Source organism: Linderina pennispora (genome assembly GCF_002104995.1).
Source record: "Linderina pennispora strain ATCC 12442 chromosome Unknown DL89scaffold_107, whole genome shotgun sequence".
Classification (NCBI taxonomy): domain Eukaryota; kingdom Fungi; phylum Kickxellomycota; class Kickxellomycetes; order Kickxellales; family Kickxellaceae; genus Linderina; species Linderina pennispora.
Genome location: NW_024468355.1, coordinates 14,280 through 31,596, shown reverse-complemented (window position 1 = coordinate 31,596; position 17,317 = coordinate 14,280). Strand labels below are relative to the sequence as shown.

The following is a 17,317-nucleotide window of genomic DNA, read 5'->3' as shown; positions in this document are numbered from 1 at the left end:
CCGCCTGGCAGCCGACCAGAAGCTGCAGGGCAAGCTGGCCGAGGCCGAGAAGCTGCGGCAGAAGGGTGACAAATCCGTAGACAAGGCGGCGGAGGCCCGGCACGAGGCGACGATGCTGGAGCTGGAGATTGTCAAGCAGAGGGCGGTGCGGGCGGCGATCGAGACGGAGCTGGGCAGTGTTGACCAGGGGAATCCCACGAGTTCAAGGCGTTCACGGTGGCGATTTCCAAGACCTGCGATTACTGCGGCGAGTCTATCGGCGGACTCAACCGCAAGGCGGCCAAATGCGCGGCGTGCGGGTTCACGTGCCACGCCAAATGCCAGATCAAGGTGGCTCCCAGCTGCGAGGGCCCGGACCCGGACGCCAAGGGCGGGTTCCTGGCGCGCTTTGGCACCAAGAAGAAGAGCACGTGCGCGCAGCCTCGGCGGTGTCGGGGGCTTCCATGGACTCGGATAACAACCCCTGAGCCAGTCTCCAATTCCGCCAGTCTGAGCGCATCGCAGGCGTCGATTTCGCGCGCCTCCACGTCATACGGCGCTGCTGCCACTTTGCCACGCAAATCCACATCCCAGACGCCATACGAGAGCTCCCCACGATCAGCCTCCATTAGCCGCGGAACTCCAGTAGCTGGAGCAGCAGCCGGGGCAGCTGGTGCAGCCGGGGCAGCTGGTGCAGCTGGTGCCCTGGCAATGGCCTATGGCGGGAGGCAGGCGGAGCAGTCAGCGAACACCGTCATTCACAACGCCCAGCGATATGGTCACGGTCACATACGACTACGACGGTGACGGGTCCACCACTTTGTCGGTGCGGGCCGGCGACCGCGTGCGCGTACTGGTGCCGGACAGCGAGAGCCGCGGGTGGATCCGTGCCGACGTCCACGGGCAGATCGGCCTGGTGCCCACGGCCTACGTGAACATGGACGAGTACAGCCCGGCAATGTCGTCGCCGGTGCTGCCCCCGCGCAGCAGCTTCCAGTCGCAGCCACCGGACGAGTACGTCGTGGCAATCTATGATTTTGCCGGCCGCGATGCCGAGGAGCTATCGTTTAGCGCTGGCGACAAGATCCGCATTACGTCGCGGGATGTCGGCTCTGGATGGCTGCAGGGCACCATATATGGGCAGACCGGGCGGTTCCCCGAGAGCTACGTCAAGGACGACGAGTAGTTCTTTATAATCATTTAAAGCGAGTCATTTATTATTATTTTTGCTTCTTCAAAGCATGTTCTCGAGGTCGGGCGTGCACACCAGCTGCTCGTCGATATTGCCCAGCACAAAGGCCGAGTTTGAGCCCTTGGTGTCCAGTGCCATTAGCCCGCGGAAGAACTGGCAGTCGGCGCCCAGCGACACGTCCAGCAGGAGGTCTTGGCCAATCTTGAGCTTGACGGCGCCCGATTTGAGCACCACCAATGTGCCAACCCGGCCGTCCAGCAGGGACGAGTCCTCGGAGTCGGACTCCTCGACCGTCTCCTCTTCTGTATCGGGCTTGTCGTCGATCGGCTTGTCATCGACTGGCTTGTCTTCAACGTCAATCGGCTCGCCAGCCTCCAGCTCAGCCATACTCGGCTTCACATCCTCGGTCTTCTTTTGCTCTGCTTCCCTCTTGCGCCGACGCTCGTCCCTGCGCTCCAGCCGCTCCCTCTCCCGCCTCTCGACGACCTCCGCTGTGAGCTCAAACTCGGGCATGGCCGGCAGCTGCCACACCAGCAGCTTCTCGCCACTGAACACCTCGGCGGTATTGTTGTCGAGCTTTAATGCGCGCATCTCCTCAGCCGCCTTGAGCGCCATCTCCTCGGTCTGCACATCAAAGTCCTCGGTGATCTCCTCGTTATGGTCAGTCAGTAAAAGCACCGGGGCATTCGGGTCGCTTAGATCAGTCTGAGCCGGCTCATCGACATTGGGGTTCTCGGATTTGGGCATGCCAGGCGCCAACACCCCGCTGAACCCGCCAGCGCCGCCGCGCCTGGATGTGCTGGAAATCATGGCAGGGCCCTGGGCGAACGGACCGGAGACCGTCTGGATTAGCTCGACCCGGCCACGACCGCGCCCGCGACCGCGCTCAGCCCCGCGGGCAGGCCCGTGCGGCTTGTGTTCGCGCTTGGGCGCCGAGGCCAGGAGCGAGGGCGCCGGGGCTTCTTTTTTGTGCCGCTGGACTTGCGTCTTGGGCTTGAATACCAGGGCCGAGCCGGAGCTGCTGGACACGCTGCCCGAGGATGTCGCCCGCGTATTGCCGGTGATTGTGGGCCGGAACGAGCCAAGACGGCCGGTAGGCATGCCGCCGCGTCCACGCACTACTCCGCGGCCACGCCTTGGCGCTTCTGGTTTCTTCGGAGCATCGGGCATAGTGAAGGAAATGTAAGCTTGAATGCTGTTTCTTTGCAATTTCTTTTCCTTATTTTCTTTTGCCAGTATGCCCCAAACCATCAAGAGGAATTTATGGTTCTACATTGTGTTCAGTTGAGTACAAAGTTATACTGGTTGTCGGACTCCGAGTTGTGCACGAACCACAGCACGATGGACGCCAGAAGAACCGACACCGTCTGGATGACATTTGTGAAGCCGATATACATGACACTGGAGTCGACCTGCGGTACAATGTACTTTATCGCCAGAATCGCAATTGACCCGGCCACACCGCCGGCCAGCAGCGCTATGCCGATAAACAAGGTCAGCTTCGCCTTCCCTGCCAATCCGCTGCTGCCGTACCCGAACCCGTCGTCGCGCAATAACGCCAGGTCGATTGAATTCGTTATTAGCATGCCCAAGGTGCACAGAATGCCCGGAATCCAGTCCTCGAACCCAAACGACACGGGGAAGTCGGTCGTCGTCCGTGCTGTCACCAGGCCGTCGATGAAGAACCACCAGCCGAAGGTAAACTAGTATGAAAGCTTTAGTTCATGTGAATACAGGCGGCCTTTGGTTTTCCTTTTTCTCGTTCTCGCTTACCAGTGCGCCAGAGGCGTAGGTGCCGAAATCACGCAGGTGCTCTCGCCATGCACTCGGAATGCGCGGCAGGGGAATGTTCCAAACAAAGAGTCTCGCCATTTCAAGGTGGAATAGTATAAAAGTGAAAATAAACAGAAATTACGCAACAAAAAGAAGAGGAAAACGTCACGCCTGGGGATCCTAAAAAAACGTGTCCAGCTTTTTACCGTCTTGGCGTAATCACACAATCGCAGCTTTCTTCCTCCTCTCTTCCTTTCTCTCCAATTTCCTATTTTTTCTTTTTTTTTTTTTCGTAGAAAAATGACCACTGTACGCGAGCTCTACGGCGGCGCAATGACCATGCAGGTGCCATCGGGCATGGTCGACATAAGCGAGTTCCGGCAGGTGCCGGACAACCAAGAGGTGTTCTGCGACACCTCGACAGACCGCAGCCTGATCATCGAGATTCTGGAGGCCGTGCCGCAGCCTGGCATGCAGGCCATCGAGTACCATTTCGCGCAGCTGGCCAATGCCAACGACGCGGCCGAGAGCGAAATCGTCGAAACCACAGAAACAAACGGCATGTTTGCATTGGCGGGCCGACAGCAAGCAGGGAAATTCAACCAGCAGGGGACGCAGTGCGTGGCTGTGCTGCTGGCGCTTCAGCGCATTCCCGAAAACGACGCCGACGTTCTGATAACCATGAACGTGCCGGGGCTGGCCGACGTATCGGCAGCGTATGCAGAGTTCCGGCAGCTGGCCAGTACGTTCCGGCTGGTTGACGCAAGCATCTTTGGGTAGATTTTTATTCATCAATTAGCATCTTGTGCGCTACGCGCTCAGCCGCCTCCCTGGTCAGCTCGATATTGCCGGTGCCCGATCGGCGCGCCAGCTCCAGCGACTTGTCGTACAGCTTCTTGGCCTCGGCCAGGTCGCCCTGCAGCTCGGCCATGCCGCCCAGAAGCCTGACCACATGCGTCTCGCAGTTCAGGCATGCGCGCACATCCCGCTGCTTGCGCACCACGCTGAGCGCCGAATTCGCCCACGCCCGCTTCTCCTCGGCCCGCGCGCTGATCTGCGCCAAATTATACATCAGCACGGCGTCCAGGCACGCCCACGGGCCGTCGCCCGCCCTTTTCTGCACATCCACCAGCGCGCTCTCAAACAGCGCCCTGGCGCTATCCACATCGCCATGCAGCGCAAAGGCCTCGCCCAAAGACGTGACCAGGTTGGCCTGCCGCAAAAGCATCGCATCCTCGTCATTTTCCTCCTGGCGCTTGGCCGCCTGCAGCGCCGCGCCGAAAACACGCACTGCCTCGGCCGCCCGACCCTGGCCGGTCAGCAGCGGGCCCAGCTGGTCCGCAATCTGCCCGATCTGCCTGTCCCGCCACTGCTCCGGATACTGCACCGTCACTGCGCCAACAACAACCGGCGCACAGATCGCCCGGCCCTGCCCGTCGACGACCATGGCCCACGCTCGCTTCAGCAGCTGCTCGGCCGCTGCCGTCTCGCCTGCCGCGCGCGCCGCACTGGCCAATCGCACCACCAGCTCCTGCACTTCCGGCGACTCCTCGGGCAATTTGCCGTCCTGCTGGATCTGCTCCAGGGCTCGCAAAAGGAACAGGTAGGCGATCGGCGCGTTGGGCGCCAGGTGCTCGCGTAGGGCTGCCCCGCGCAGCAGCTTGCGTGTCGCCGGGTTGGTGATCAGCGGGGAGGCCGGCCAGTTCGTGTCCAGGTGGTGGTTGATGTACAGGTAGAACCCCGCTGAGCCCAGTGCTACAAGCCCGGCGATCCCGCTGACTATCTTGATGCCCGTCATCAATGGCTGCAGTCGCCCACGCACGCTGTTGTCCATGTTGAATGTCGAGATGCGCCGCTGAGCAAGCAGCCGAGCGTGCGGCCGGAGACGCGCTGTCAGTCGGAACATTTGTGGACGGAAAGAGGCGATTATGAAAAATAAATTTGAAACAACAAAAAATAAGGAAAAAGGGAGAGGATGCGAAAATGAAAAAGAGAAAAAGATAGGGAAAGTGATTTGCTTGAAAGGTCCGGTTGGGTTTTTTGTCTTAGCGCATGAAGCTCTTCTTGAGCAGATCCAGCAGGCGCGGGACGCTCAGATGCACATACTCGAGATCCAGCACGGCGATGTTGGCATGCTGGCGCTCCAGCAGATCGTCAAGATTCAGGTCCATGTGGATGATGGGTTTCTCGCGGCCCTTGAGCAGCAGCTCGATAACATAAGCGGCGGGCTGCGGACTGGACAAGGCAAATACCATCGCGTGACGGCGGTTCTCGGGGATCTTCGAGTCGCACACGACGCCGTCGCGCTCCAGCTGCGCCAGCGCAAATCTGATCGGCGCCACAACCTTGGAGCGCTCCGGCGCCCGTCTCTGCCTACTGCTCTGCGCCGGGGTCGCCACCGTCACGCCCACCGGCATGCCGTTCTTGCGCTGGCTCTTGGGCGCCGCTGTCTGCAGCCGCACATTCGCCAAATACGCCTTGTACGTCTCCAGCTGCTGCTGCAGATATCCGTTGTAGTCGCCGATCGTCATTAGCACGTCCTGCAGCCCGACAATCTCCGCCTCCACCTTGTCGCGCAGACTGCCAAGGTGCGCCAGCTCCCGCACAATCTCCTCTGCCAGATACCGGTGCCCGTCTGCCTGCAGCGCGCCCGTCGCCGACAGTTCCCCCAGCATCTCGCGCACCTTGATCCCCTTGCGCACCAGCGCCGCATCGCGCGATGTCGCCGCCTGCTCCGCCACAAACAAAAGGTCCGCCCTGGCTGCTGTGTTGCTCTCGGGCGTATACCGCCGCGCCTGCAGCGCCGGCATGCTGCGGATTATCTGCACCAGAATAGACTTGGCTTCCACATACATGATGTCGTGCTGAGTCAGCGCATTGTCCGCTGCCAGCGCCGACAGGTCTGACAGAATCGGCGTCTCCCACCGGCTGAACAGCCGCAGCTCCAGGCTGGCGTTGGCACTGCGCGGTACCAGCGCCGGGGCACTGCCCAATGCGTCCAGCAGCTGCCGCAGGTGCGCGCCGCCCGAGGGCGCCAGCACGTGCTGGTGCTGTCGCAGCAGTGCGTGCGTGTTGTACAGCTCGTTGAGCGTCACGTGCAGTGTGATGTCATGCTTGGTCAGCGCCACATACTGGTCCATTTCCATGCTGTCGTAAAAGTCGCCGACCTCGCACAGCTCGTTCAGGAACCCGTTGATCCGCGCCCGGTTGCTCTCCACAAACGGCGTCAGCCCCGCCATGTACTGCTCCTTGGCGTATGTCGGCTTGTTCGCCAGGCTCTGCAGAACCTTGGCCACCAGCGTCAGCGCCCGCCGTGGATGTGCTGTAGGCGCCGTCTCGATCAGCATGTATGCCTGCGGCGTCACTATCGCCGGGTTGATGAACCGCAAGAAGAAGAACCCGCCGATCAGCGAGCACACCGCCGAGTCCGTCGCCTCCGGGTACCGCCGCCGTGTCAGCGACCGGATCTGCTTGCAGATCCACCGGATTCCATACGGCGTCGCGTCCTTGTTCCCGATGATCGTGTCCAGGAACCGCCCCGCAATCTGAGTCAGCTCCGCAATCCGCGGCCGCAGCGCCTCCACCACCTTCGGGTGCTGCCCTGCCTCCTCTGTCGACACGCCCGGCGGGAACTCGTCCGTCGCCAGCCCCCGGTCCTCCAGCCCCTGCCGGATCTCCTCGTATATCTTCAGTGGGTTGATCTCCAGGTTCTGCTCTGCGTCCTCAATCACCCGGTTGATCTCGCTGCTGATTACGTTTTTCAGGTACGCCTGCCCGGGCCCACGCCGAGTATACGTCGTCATCATTCGCGACACCGGCGTGTTTTGCCGCAAAAGATTCGCAAACTCCGTCGTCGTCTCGAACTGCGCCGCAAGCACCAGCTGGAACATCGTCAGCAGCAGGTGCTCTTCGCGCGACTCGTACTGGTTGCCGTACAATGTAAACATCACTGTCTGCAAGAGTGTGTCGATCTCGCTCAGCGTCACCAGCCGCGCCAGCGTTGCTATGTGCCGTGGCTCCGTCTGCAGCAGGAAAAACAGATTGCCGTACAGCTGTGACTGCTCGCTGCTTGGGTAGTAGTCGCTGTTGCCCTGCCCCACATCCTCCAGGTGCGACGACAGCTCCTATCCATTATTTCGTAGCATTGTGGCGTTAGTGTGGCTAGCCCATGGTTTTTTGCTATTATCTCCGATGCCTTGGCTTCCTCCCCTTCCGCCACTGTCTGCTTTTGGTAATCGCTCCCCAATTCTTACCTTGACCTCATCCACCGCCATACGGTTCTGAATCAGCAATGCGATCCTGCTGTCGAGGTACCGCACATCGCGCTCAAGAAGGAAGTTCTTTTTCGATTGTGCCGACACCTGCCCTTTGAGCTCGCGCAGCCGACGCTGTGCTATTTTGCATTAGAAAAACACCCCATTGCACGCAGGTATTTTTAGTGCCAAATTCTCTCTCATGAACGCCTGTGCGCTAACGACAACAACAAAACAGTAGCTTTTTTCTTGGCTCGGAACAGGCGGGGGAGGGAGAAACTTGCGTGTCGATCCAACAAACCCCGGTACCAATAAGCGCAAAAACATAATGCACGGAATTGCATCAGCTCTTTGGTTGACGCTGCATCGGCTGGCAGCCCACGCTGGTTGACAGCAAGCGATTTGCTAAGTCTACACCTGCCCCCCTTGTACATCTCTGCTCGAATAATGGCAGACAAGAGAAAGAAAAAAAACCAAAACAAAAAAACCAAAACACCTTTTAAAAATTCCCCCTCCCTCTAAAAGCTTCTGCTCTGATGACATAGTGATAGTTCGTCCCCCCAAAGTTCAATTGTCAAAGAAAACAACCAGACAAGCAAAGAATGCGAAGCGATGGGCTTTTCCAAACGCTAATGCAATCTGTATTGCGCAAGCTGGTAGACAGCTTGCCTTTTTGTCCATACCTTCTGACAGTTCATCCGAGACCTCCACGTCGTGCTCGGCAACCATCGAGTAGAGCGCCGTGACTGAGTACCGCTTGCTGGTCCGGTCGCCGTCCGCCTGCCCGCTAATGCTGCTGTGCGTGCTGGGTAGCGCCGTGCTCTTGCGGTTCTGTCGCCTATTCACTGACCCCACCGACCCCACCGACCCGCCTTCGCTGGGCCGTCTGCTGTCGCGCACAACCGAATCCATCATTGAATTGCGTTCTTTTAAGGAGAGAAAATAGGTCGTAAAGAGGGTTGTCGTTAGAAAGGAAGAGAAATAGAGTGGGACGATTCGAGAGAAAAATATGCTATTAAAATAAGGAAGAAAAGGGGGAGGGAAAGAGAACGCCAAACAACAAAAAAGGGCTATAAAAAGAAACTACACCTATGCTCTTGATCGCTCACTTCTTTTTTGTTTTTTGCTCCCTCTTTTGTACAAAAACGCAACGGTACCTGCAGCCAATCTCACATTTGCGAACGAGCACCAAGTCTGAATATTTTGAAGTGCTGTTCCAAAATAACGGAAACATCACAACACAGCTGCACTTGACGACAGCGACGAAAAACATTCCCCAAAAAGCAAGCCATCCAGGACACAGCCAGATACATCGTGCCCATTCCCCGCCATGTCGAGGCGATGTGGGATATGTCACATACCTCCATCATTTAGCATGCCATGTGACCAGATCTTCCCCAGTATATTGTCTCCACACGCAGAAAAAAACTCCAGCTGGCCTCCCGTCTCTAGAAGTTCGCCAGCTGCTCCGAATAAATGCGCTCACTCTGATCATTAAACATGCAAAAGACAACGCGCTCAATCGCCCCGCCATTCTCCCTCAGCCACTCCTCGACCGCACCCAACACCACCCTGCATGCAGCCTCGGCGGGGTACCCAAACACGCCGGTTGAAATGCACGGGAATGCAATCGTCCTTACGCCATTCTTCTTGGCCACATCCAGCGAGCCCCTGTACGCGCTCCGGAGCAGCTCCGGATGCTCGCCCACCGGGCCAACCGTATGGATCACGTACGTGGCCGGCAGATCATAGCCCTTTGTGATTTTGGCTGCGCCGGTTGCGCACCCGTTCAGTGTGCGACATTCGGCCAGCAGCCGCGGCCCGGCCGCCCGGTGGATCGCCCCGTCGACTCCTCCGCCGCCCAGCAACGCATTGTCGGCTGCGTTTACGATTGCATCCACAGAGAGCCGTGTGATGTCGCCGCGGAAGAGGCTCACTAGGGAGAGGAACGACCCGGCCGCAGCTGTCCGTCCGAGCTTGGCCGCCACAGTTGGAATCGACGATACAGAAATGCTCATAGTTTTTACTAGAGTGCTAATGAGAGTGTTCTTGTTGAGTGGAAAAAAGGAACACCTCTCCGCCTAGACCCACACTAACCTTCCCCTTTATAGGAAAAGTACAGGCTTCTTCCCCTACTCCGAACGACCAATTGTTGCGTGGGTGAGGATGTAGTGCATTTAAAATCGGAAACAAACTCTATCTCAGGCATGGATAACGGGATGAATAAAAGAGACATGGAGCCAGGACAAGAGTACACATAGGATAGAAGCAACTACATCTCTGCTGCCGGTCATAATGATCATATGGCTTTAGTAGATCTACCACCATTAGTTGATAATGCCGTTCCTGTATTCTTGCTCTCCTCTTTGAAGACGTACCTTGGTACACATAAATCTCTTTCTTGACCTCCCACCTTGCGACAGGTACAGTACTATAACCGGCAGTGTGACTTCTATTTGCCTCTGTTTTCAACTGTGCATCAAAATCCATGACAACACGCATATGTAATTGGCCGGTTCCGCCATTCGTCACGTTGGAATCTGGTGTTAGTGTTGCGCCCCGGTTCAGCAGAACGTCGATAGTTATATTGGCGCTGTCACTCAACTAACACTAATGCACTAGGTGTGGTTTTTAGAAATGATATTTAAGATATTATATAGGAAATTTTTTGGGTCAGCAAGTATGCACTAGGTCAACATCCTAATCATGCAAGATTCACTCGCTCTCCTCGGCCGCCTGCGTAGGCTCGCCTGCCGACTCGACCTGGTCGCCAGCCTCAGCCTCGGCTGGCTCTGCCGCCGACTCTTCAGCATCATCCACCGGGTCCTCACCATCAGCGTTCTCCGTCGCCTGCTCGGCGTTCGAATCCAGGTCATTGATAATGTTGCTGATTTCCTCGTCCACTTCTTCCGAGGACGACTCGCACTCGTAGCTGATCGCCTCGCACCCGCTCTCGCTGTCGCAGCTGCTAGCCTCGTAGAGGCTGTAGTCAGGGTCCTCGCTGTCAATGCTCTTGGGATAGCATTTCAGATCCGTGCTAGATTCCTCAGAAGACTCGACGCCAAGATCTTCGGATGCTCCATCTTCGGCAGCACCAGCGTCAGCGGCATCAGCAGCACCAGCGTCAGCGGCAGCACCAGCATCAGCATCGGCACCGGCAGCACCAGTATCAGCAGCAGCACCAGTATCAGCAGCGGCACCAGCACCAGTATCGGCAGCGGCACCAGTATCGGCAGCGGCACCAGCATCGGCAGCGGCACCAGTATCGGCAGCGGCACCAGTATCGGCAGCGGCACCAGCATCGGCAGCGGCACCAGCATCGGCAGCGGCACCAGCATCAGCAGCGGCACCAGCATCAGCAGCGGCACCAGCATCAGCAGCACCAGCGTCAGCGGCAGCACCAGCATCGGCAGCGGCACCAGCATCAGCAGCGGCACCAGCATCAGCAGCGGCACCAGCATCAGCAGCACCAGCGTCAGCGGCAGCACCAGCATCGGCAGCGGCAGCACCAGTATCAGCAGCAGCACCAGTATCGGCAGCGGCAGCACCAGCATCGGCACCAGCATCGGCATCGGCACCAGCATCGGCAGCGGCAGCACCAGCACCAGCAACGTCAGCACCAGCACCGGTATCGGCAGCAGCAGCACCAGCAGCAGCACCAGTATCGGCAGCGGAACCAGTATCAGCAGCGGCAGCACCAGCAGCACCAGCACCAGCAGCGGCGCCAGTATCGGCAGCAGCATCAGCACCAGCAGCAGCACCAGTATCGGCAGCAGCACCAGCACCACCATTAGCAGGCCCAGCGTGAGCGGGTCCAGAGTTGACGGGTCCAGCATCTGGGGCACCAGTGTCAGCAGCGGCAGCACCAGCATCGGCAGCACCACCAGCATCGGCAGCACCACCAGCATCGGCAGCACCACCAACAGCATCAGCGCCACTATCTCCTGGGACAGCGGCCTGATATGTGCCTGATGGTGTCGGTGTGGCGGACTTGTGGCCAAAGTGAGACGGCGCACTAGATGTAGCCTTTGTAGGCAAGGGAAGATCCCGCTCACCCTCGTCCTTATCATCATGACCCCTCGTCTTGATATCGTCATGATACTTCGAATCTGTCTTGTAGTGGCTCTCGTCATCCGAAGCAGTGGCCGAACGAGTCATCGACCCCTTGTGGTTAGATGTCGGAGTAGGAGAAGCGTGCTTCGATGTCACCTTCGAATGGTCAGACTGGGTGTTGGTCTTGGTCTTGCTATGATCATGGTGCTTCGATCCAGTCTTGTAGTGGCTCTCATCGTCATCTGAAGCAGTGGCCGAACGAGTCATCGACTCCTTGTGGCTAGATTCTGGAGTAGGAGAAGCGTGCTTCGACGTCTCCTTCGAATGGTCAGACTGGGTGTTGGTAGCAGTCGGGATATCGCGATCGCTGCTGTGGCCCTTAGTCTTGCTGTGACCCTTGGTCTTGGTCTTGATCTTGCTGTGATCATGATGTTTCGTCTTCGAATGCTCATCTTCCCAGTCCTTATCAGAATCATAATCCGACTTGTGTGTCTTCGTCTTGCTGTGGTGGCGCGAGGTGGCATGTGTCGTGGTTGAGCTGGGGTGCACCACCGCCGTGCTGTAGCCCTGTGATGCCGGATGCGTCTTGTGGCTAGAAGTGGCATAGGTTGGCTGGTGGAAAGTTGCTGTCACGTAACCAGAGTGTGTCGTGGTCGGGCTGGGATGCGCCACTGCCGTGCTGTAGCCGTGAGATGTCGTGTGTGTCTTTGTCTTGTGGCTGGAAGCAACGTGCGTCTTACTGTAGTGGTGAGAAGTGGCATGTGTCGTGGTTGAGCTGGGGTGCACCACCGCCGTGCTGTAGCCCTGTGATGCCGGATGCGTCTTGTGGCTAGAAGTGGCATAGGTTGGCTGGTGGAAAGTTGCTGTCACGTAACCAGAGTGTGTCGTGGTCGGGCTGGGATGCGCCACTGCCGTGCTGTAGCCGTGAGATGTCGTGTGTGTCTTTGTCTTGTGGCTGGAAGCAACGTGCGTCTTGCTGTAGTGGTGAGAAGTGGCATGTGCCGTGGTCGGGGTGGGGTGCACCACTGCCGTACTGTAACCCTGTGATACTAGATGCGTCTTGTGGCTAGAAGTGGCATAGGTCGGCTGGTGGAAAGTTGCCGTCACGTAACCAGAGTGTGTCGTGGTCGGGCTGGGCTTGTAGCTAGTAGGCACAGTGGTATACTTGGGGTGAGAGAGTGTTGGATGAGTCGTGCTGGTTTTATACTCATGTGAGACATGAACAGTCGCATGCGACAAGGGGCTAGTTGTCGTCGGCTTAGGCATGGACTGGACGGAAGTGATGTACGCTGTGTGCGCAACCGATGACTTGGGATTGGTCGCCGTCGGCTTAGGCATGGACTGAACGGAAGTAATGTACGTTGTGTGCGCAACCGATGACTTGGGATTGGTAGCTGTTGGCTGAACGTGCGAAGTTATCTGGGTGGGCTTAGCACTTGATGTAGTGTACTTGGGGTACGTGCTATGAGCCGAGGTAGAGTACTGGTGAGTAGCCACAACTGACGAATGCGGCGGTACAGCGACAGCTGAGTAGCCATTGGATGGAGCCTGGGACACTGGTGCGGCCAGCGTAATAGCGGCTGAGGCGAAAAAGAAGATGGTAGTGAAAACCTTCATTTTTTTGGAATTTACAAGTAGGTTGTTTTTGATTGTTCTGTACAAGGGTGAAGAGAATAGACAGTTGTTTGTTAATGATCCGTCATCTTCAGCCGAATTGACCGGTCTATATATACGCGGTGAACCCAACAGTATCGCTGGTTATTGCAAAGCGCCGTTACATAACCAAGTTCCAAATCCTCGTTCCCTAAAAATAGGTCAAGATTCTACCTGCATGCATGCATTTTTTGCACAACCAGGTATTGCCTGTTCTAAATATACACATCCTTATGTAAAGGATATGCAAGCATGTGCGATGCGATCGCCATTGATGGACACTGAATGCTAATTATAAATCGATACCATTTCGTGCAAGTGGCAAATGCTGGCTGAAGCCATGGAGGTCGGTCTATTATTAGAACGCATCTGCAGTGGCTATGTGATAGACGCGTACTTTTGCCTTAATGCTTGAGAACTTTTGGCCTAATTTTGGACATGCAAGCGTGCTGGTGCATATACATCAAGCACAGCCGTTGCTCAATACACATATTACATCAGCTCAGTGTCAATCTGCAATTGCTGACCGATGCATTTTGCTCCTGGAGTAGGGGTGACGCAGTTTCATGAGAAGCACTAGGGGAACCACTGAGATTGGAAATCAAGACATGTATGCAAGTGCCAACTCTGGTTGACCTGGCTTATCGCAGCTAAAATCAACAGCTACAGTGATAATCTCGTATACGCCAAAGGCAGGTGATTCTACGCAGTCTACAGCATGATAATCCGTATACTATCTGCCAGAAATAGGACAAGTAAACCTCGGTGTTGGCAAAGCAGCATGTCTACTACATCTGCTATGGCTTCATGCAGCATTGCGTAGCAGCGAACTTGCATACCAACTGCTAGCAGTACCCGCCAAGATGTGAGGCAAGTGCTGTTTGGCTTGCATGGAAATATGCTCACATCACGAACGCGGGAGAGTTGGCATGAGATGTGGATGGTTATTGTTAGGCAATAAAAAACCGCAATAAAATACTTTGGGCCTACTCGAGGTTAGTCGAGTTGCCGTTGTATGTCTTGGGTTTCTCGTCATCATCGCTGCCTGCTTCCGAGCCAGGACTGGCGTTCCTGCGCCGTGTAAGCTTTTCATCCGGCGACTTTTCGTCCCTTCTGGCAGTTGAGCGAGCCACCGCTCCATCTTCCCGGGTGTAAGTTGCCTGGCTCTCATCTTCGCTCTTTCTCCCCGGCAAAAATGCTCCGAAGAATCCGAATACTGCAGCGAGAATCGAGTAAAAAAAAGGCGAACCAAGTAACAGGCTCCTTGAATGCCTCGCCGTCCTTTACGCGCCTAGCCGACACATTGACAAGTAGTGTCGCCGTCGGAACAAGGCCCAGCTCTGACAGGCTCTTGTCATTGACATCGCCTCCCAACGTGCGCCGCGGGAAGGCCTCAGCGATATCCAAAGAGCCCTTGGGAATCCCCTCGATCCCTTCGACAAATGCCCGAACTTCGGCAAACTCTGCCTGGACATCAAATTCGCCAGATTCTACGCGCCCATCGCTAATACGGAACAAGATCTTGGTCTTGCCTGTAGTATCTGCCAGCTGCTTTCGCACCGTGTCCTTTGAGCCAGATGCCGATGTAGGTGTGCCATGCACTGCTTTGAAGTCCTCGCGATCCTGCTTGATGCTCTCGAGAATTGTCTTGCGATAGGCTGCATCAGCGCGCTTCTCCTTGGCCAACCGTTTGCGGTACTCCTCCATGTGCTTTGCCTCGGCAAGCTTGGCGGCATCCTGGCTGTTTTGCTTCTTTGACTGAGGCACAGGCACATAAGAGACTTGTGGTTGAGCTGGTACTATTGGCTGCAGATGAGCTGGGATCGGTGATTGTTGCTGCACTGGAGCCTGTGCTGCCTGTGCCTGGGATGGTTCCTGTGCTTGGGACGGTTCCTGTGTCTGGGCTGGGTCTGCTGCAGCACTGCTAACCATGCTTTCGATCTCTGCAACAATCCGCTGCTCGCTCAAGTCCTCGCCACTCAGTAGTACCTTGTCGGCATTCGACCTGACAATATACACGCTCGGAGTCTGCGTGCTCGGGAACAGCTGCGAGAACATGGCCTCTTCGCTGCTACCACGGACCAGCTTGATGCACAAGCAATGCGTCTTCAGAATTTGCTTGACGTAGTTCTTGTCCAGCATAGTCAATTCGTCGGAAGAAGCGTCGGTCACAATGCAGGCGACAAATAGCAGATTGCGCGCAGTGGCCTGGCCGACGGCCTCGACAACAGGCCCATTGAACCAAATTTCCTCGCTGGGTTGCGACATTACCATGAAAATAATACGAAAGGAAACGTGTGTGAATGCGGATTCAAAAAGGAAAAGCGGTGCGCTGCATCATCGACCTAGAGCCTACTGCTGTCGCGATGGCATGGCTGAGAAAAGCGCGGTAATTTTTGATTTCACCACGCATTCTTCGAATAGCCACACCGAGCAATTCAGGCAGTTTCCGACACAGCAGCCATATATCCCCAGCTCGAAGATTCATGATGCACATCATAGCAGCACATCATGTAGGTGCTGATGTTTGTACGGTGCACACAGGAGGCTCAGGCTGTTAGCAGAGGAGAGTGAGCCTGTTAGCAGCCAGACAGATGGGTATTTATCGGTATATGTAGAGGAAAGTGGGTGCAATACCAACAGAAGGCAGTGCCTTTAGCATGACTGTGGGGTTGCCATTCCTGTCGTTTGCTATAGCCTCTGTCACTTGGGTGAGGACTGACTTCCTACCCGACTGCATGTCGGGTTCAGCTGGTGGGCCCAACCATTTAGTGGCTACTGTGTTACTGGTTGATAACATATTTATCTTGCTGCATAATTACAAATTGGAATGGCTAAATGCCAAGCTGGTTTTTGGCAGCTGCCAATGCCTCGCCCATATCGATATGGAAGAACGGCCTGTCAATGCTCATGACTGGCACCGTCTTGACCTCTCGTAATATCGCTGCCTGCTCATGCTCACTCAGGGAATTAGGGTCTTCGCTAATAGCCGGTTTATCGTTGCCATTCTCCTGCTGAAGTCCGATATTTGCCACTGTGAACACTGGTCTCTGGCTCGCACCGACCGGTGCGCCAAAACCAGCAGCTATCAGTGCCCGCCTGGTCCATACCGACTTTATACCGACAAAGTGCCACGATACCGAGCAATCTGCATGGCGGTCAAGCTGCCGGCGTACGTCGAGCAGATTCTGCACCGAAGTGATATCGACATGGGAGACGCCGGTAAAATCCAGAATGACCGAGCGCAACTCAGGCTTCGATGTGTCAATATCGGACTCGGTCTTGTGGCGTGGTCCTGGATCGTTCCATGGGCGGTTGCCAAGAGAACCGTACGGGTTCAGTATACCTGGTCGGGTCTGTTGCATAATCTGTTCAACCATATGATCGGTAAAGTGAACGGCATTTGGATACAAGTACCCCTCGTTGAGGCGGTAGATGAAGATACCGCTGGGAGGAGCTTTGACATCAACTGCTGGGTTGGATCCGTCAGTGTGGTCGAGCGGTATATAGACGTTGCGACGGCTGTCAGACATTGTATCGCAAACCTCGATTTGGCCAACAAACTTGCCCCGTGCCTTGGCAATACGGAACAGCATCAATGCAGCTGAAGCGCCGACGGTGGTATAAATGCCGTTGTCGATTGACGAAAACACAGAGACAGTGACGCCAGCCCAGAATATCAGGAACTCGAACGGCGAGACATGCCAGAATCCCTTGACGGTCTTTGGGCTGGTGACCAAATTGCCAACAGCGTGGATGATGACAGCAGCCAACACAGCATTGGAGACATAGTAGAGCACTGCGGGCAGAGCATAGATCGAAATGACAACGATCACCCCGGTGATGACGCCGGCGAATGGTGTTCGTACACCGGCCTTCGAGTTGACTGCCGTCCGCGAAAACGAGCCAGTGACTGGATACGCACCGAAGAATGGGCCAAAGATGTTGGAAATACCAATAGCAATCATCTCCTGGTTAGGATTGATTGTGTACTTGTTGACGCGGCCAAACGACTTTGCAATGGAGATGTGCTCGATGACCAGCACAATGACGGCGGACGGAATACGACCAGCAGCAGCTGACAGAATGTCTGAGCTGATGTGTGGAACGCCGATATTCTTGAAGCCCCGAGGGATGTCGCCCAGGATTGAGAATCTGGGATTGTCGTGGCGCGAGTGGTTGACCAGGAAGGACACGAGAGTGTAGAGTAGAATGACGAACGCGGTGCGCAGCGTATCCATAAAGAAAAATAGGCGGTGGTATCCAGGCCACCGCCGTGAACAGTACCCTGATCCCCAGCGGATAAAATACAAGAGCGCCAGAGCCGTGAGTCCTAGAGCAGCGTTGATATCGCAGTATCTTATGTTCTTGAAGAAGTTGCCAAACACCAGATACGTGGCCTCGCGTGTATTGT

The 17,317-nt window shown here is 56.1% G+C and overlaps 3 protein-coding genes across 3 annotated transcripts; 1 reads left to right on the top strand and 2 right to left on the bottom strand.

The window, feature by feature from the left end:
* Positions 1–1,213: 1,213 nt before the first annotated feature.
* Positions 1,214–2,386, bottom strand: DL89DRAFT_326894 (uncharacterized protein; the record flags this gene model as incomplete). Its single annotated transcript, XM_040891540.1, has 1 exon — positions 1,214–2,386. Exon 1 carries the CDS (start codon positions 2,339–2,341, stop codon positions 1,214–1,216), a length of 1,128 nt encoding a protein of 375 aa, XP_040739222.1. The 5' UTR covers positions 2,342–2,386.
* An 849-nt stretch (positions 2,387–3,235) lies between these two features.
* On the bottom strand, positions 3,236–4,890 carry DL89DRAFT_272538 (uncharacterized protein). The gene has a single exon (XM_040888991.1). It carries the CDS (start codon positions 4,740–4,742, stop codon positions 3,729–3,731), a length of 1,014 nt encoding a protein of 337 aa, XP_040739220.1. The 5' UTR covers positions 4,743–4,890; the 3' UTR covers positions 3,236–3,728.
* On the top strand, positions 3,245–3,637 carry DL89DRAFT_214410 (Mog1p PsbP-like protein; the record flags this gene model as incomplete). Its single annotated transcript, XM_040884266.1, has 1 exon — positions 3,245–3,637. A coding segment is annotated over one exon (393 nt), but the record flags the coding sequence as incomplete, so codon positions are not given.
* Positions 4,891–17,317: the final 12,427 nt, after the last annotated feature.

Bases quoted from the DNA above. Each gene is read 5' to 3' on its own strand.
- DL89DRAFT_272538 (XM_040888991.1), bottom strand. From the start codon at position 4,742: ATGACGGGCATCAAGATAGTCAGCGGGATCGCCGGGCTTGTAGCACTG.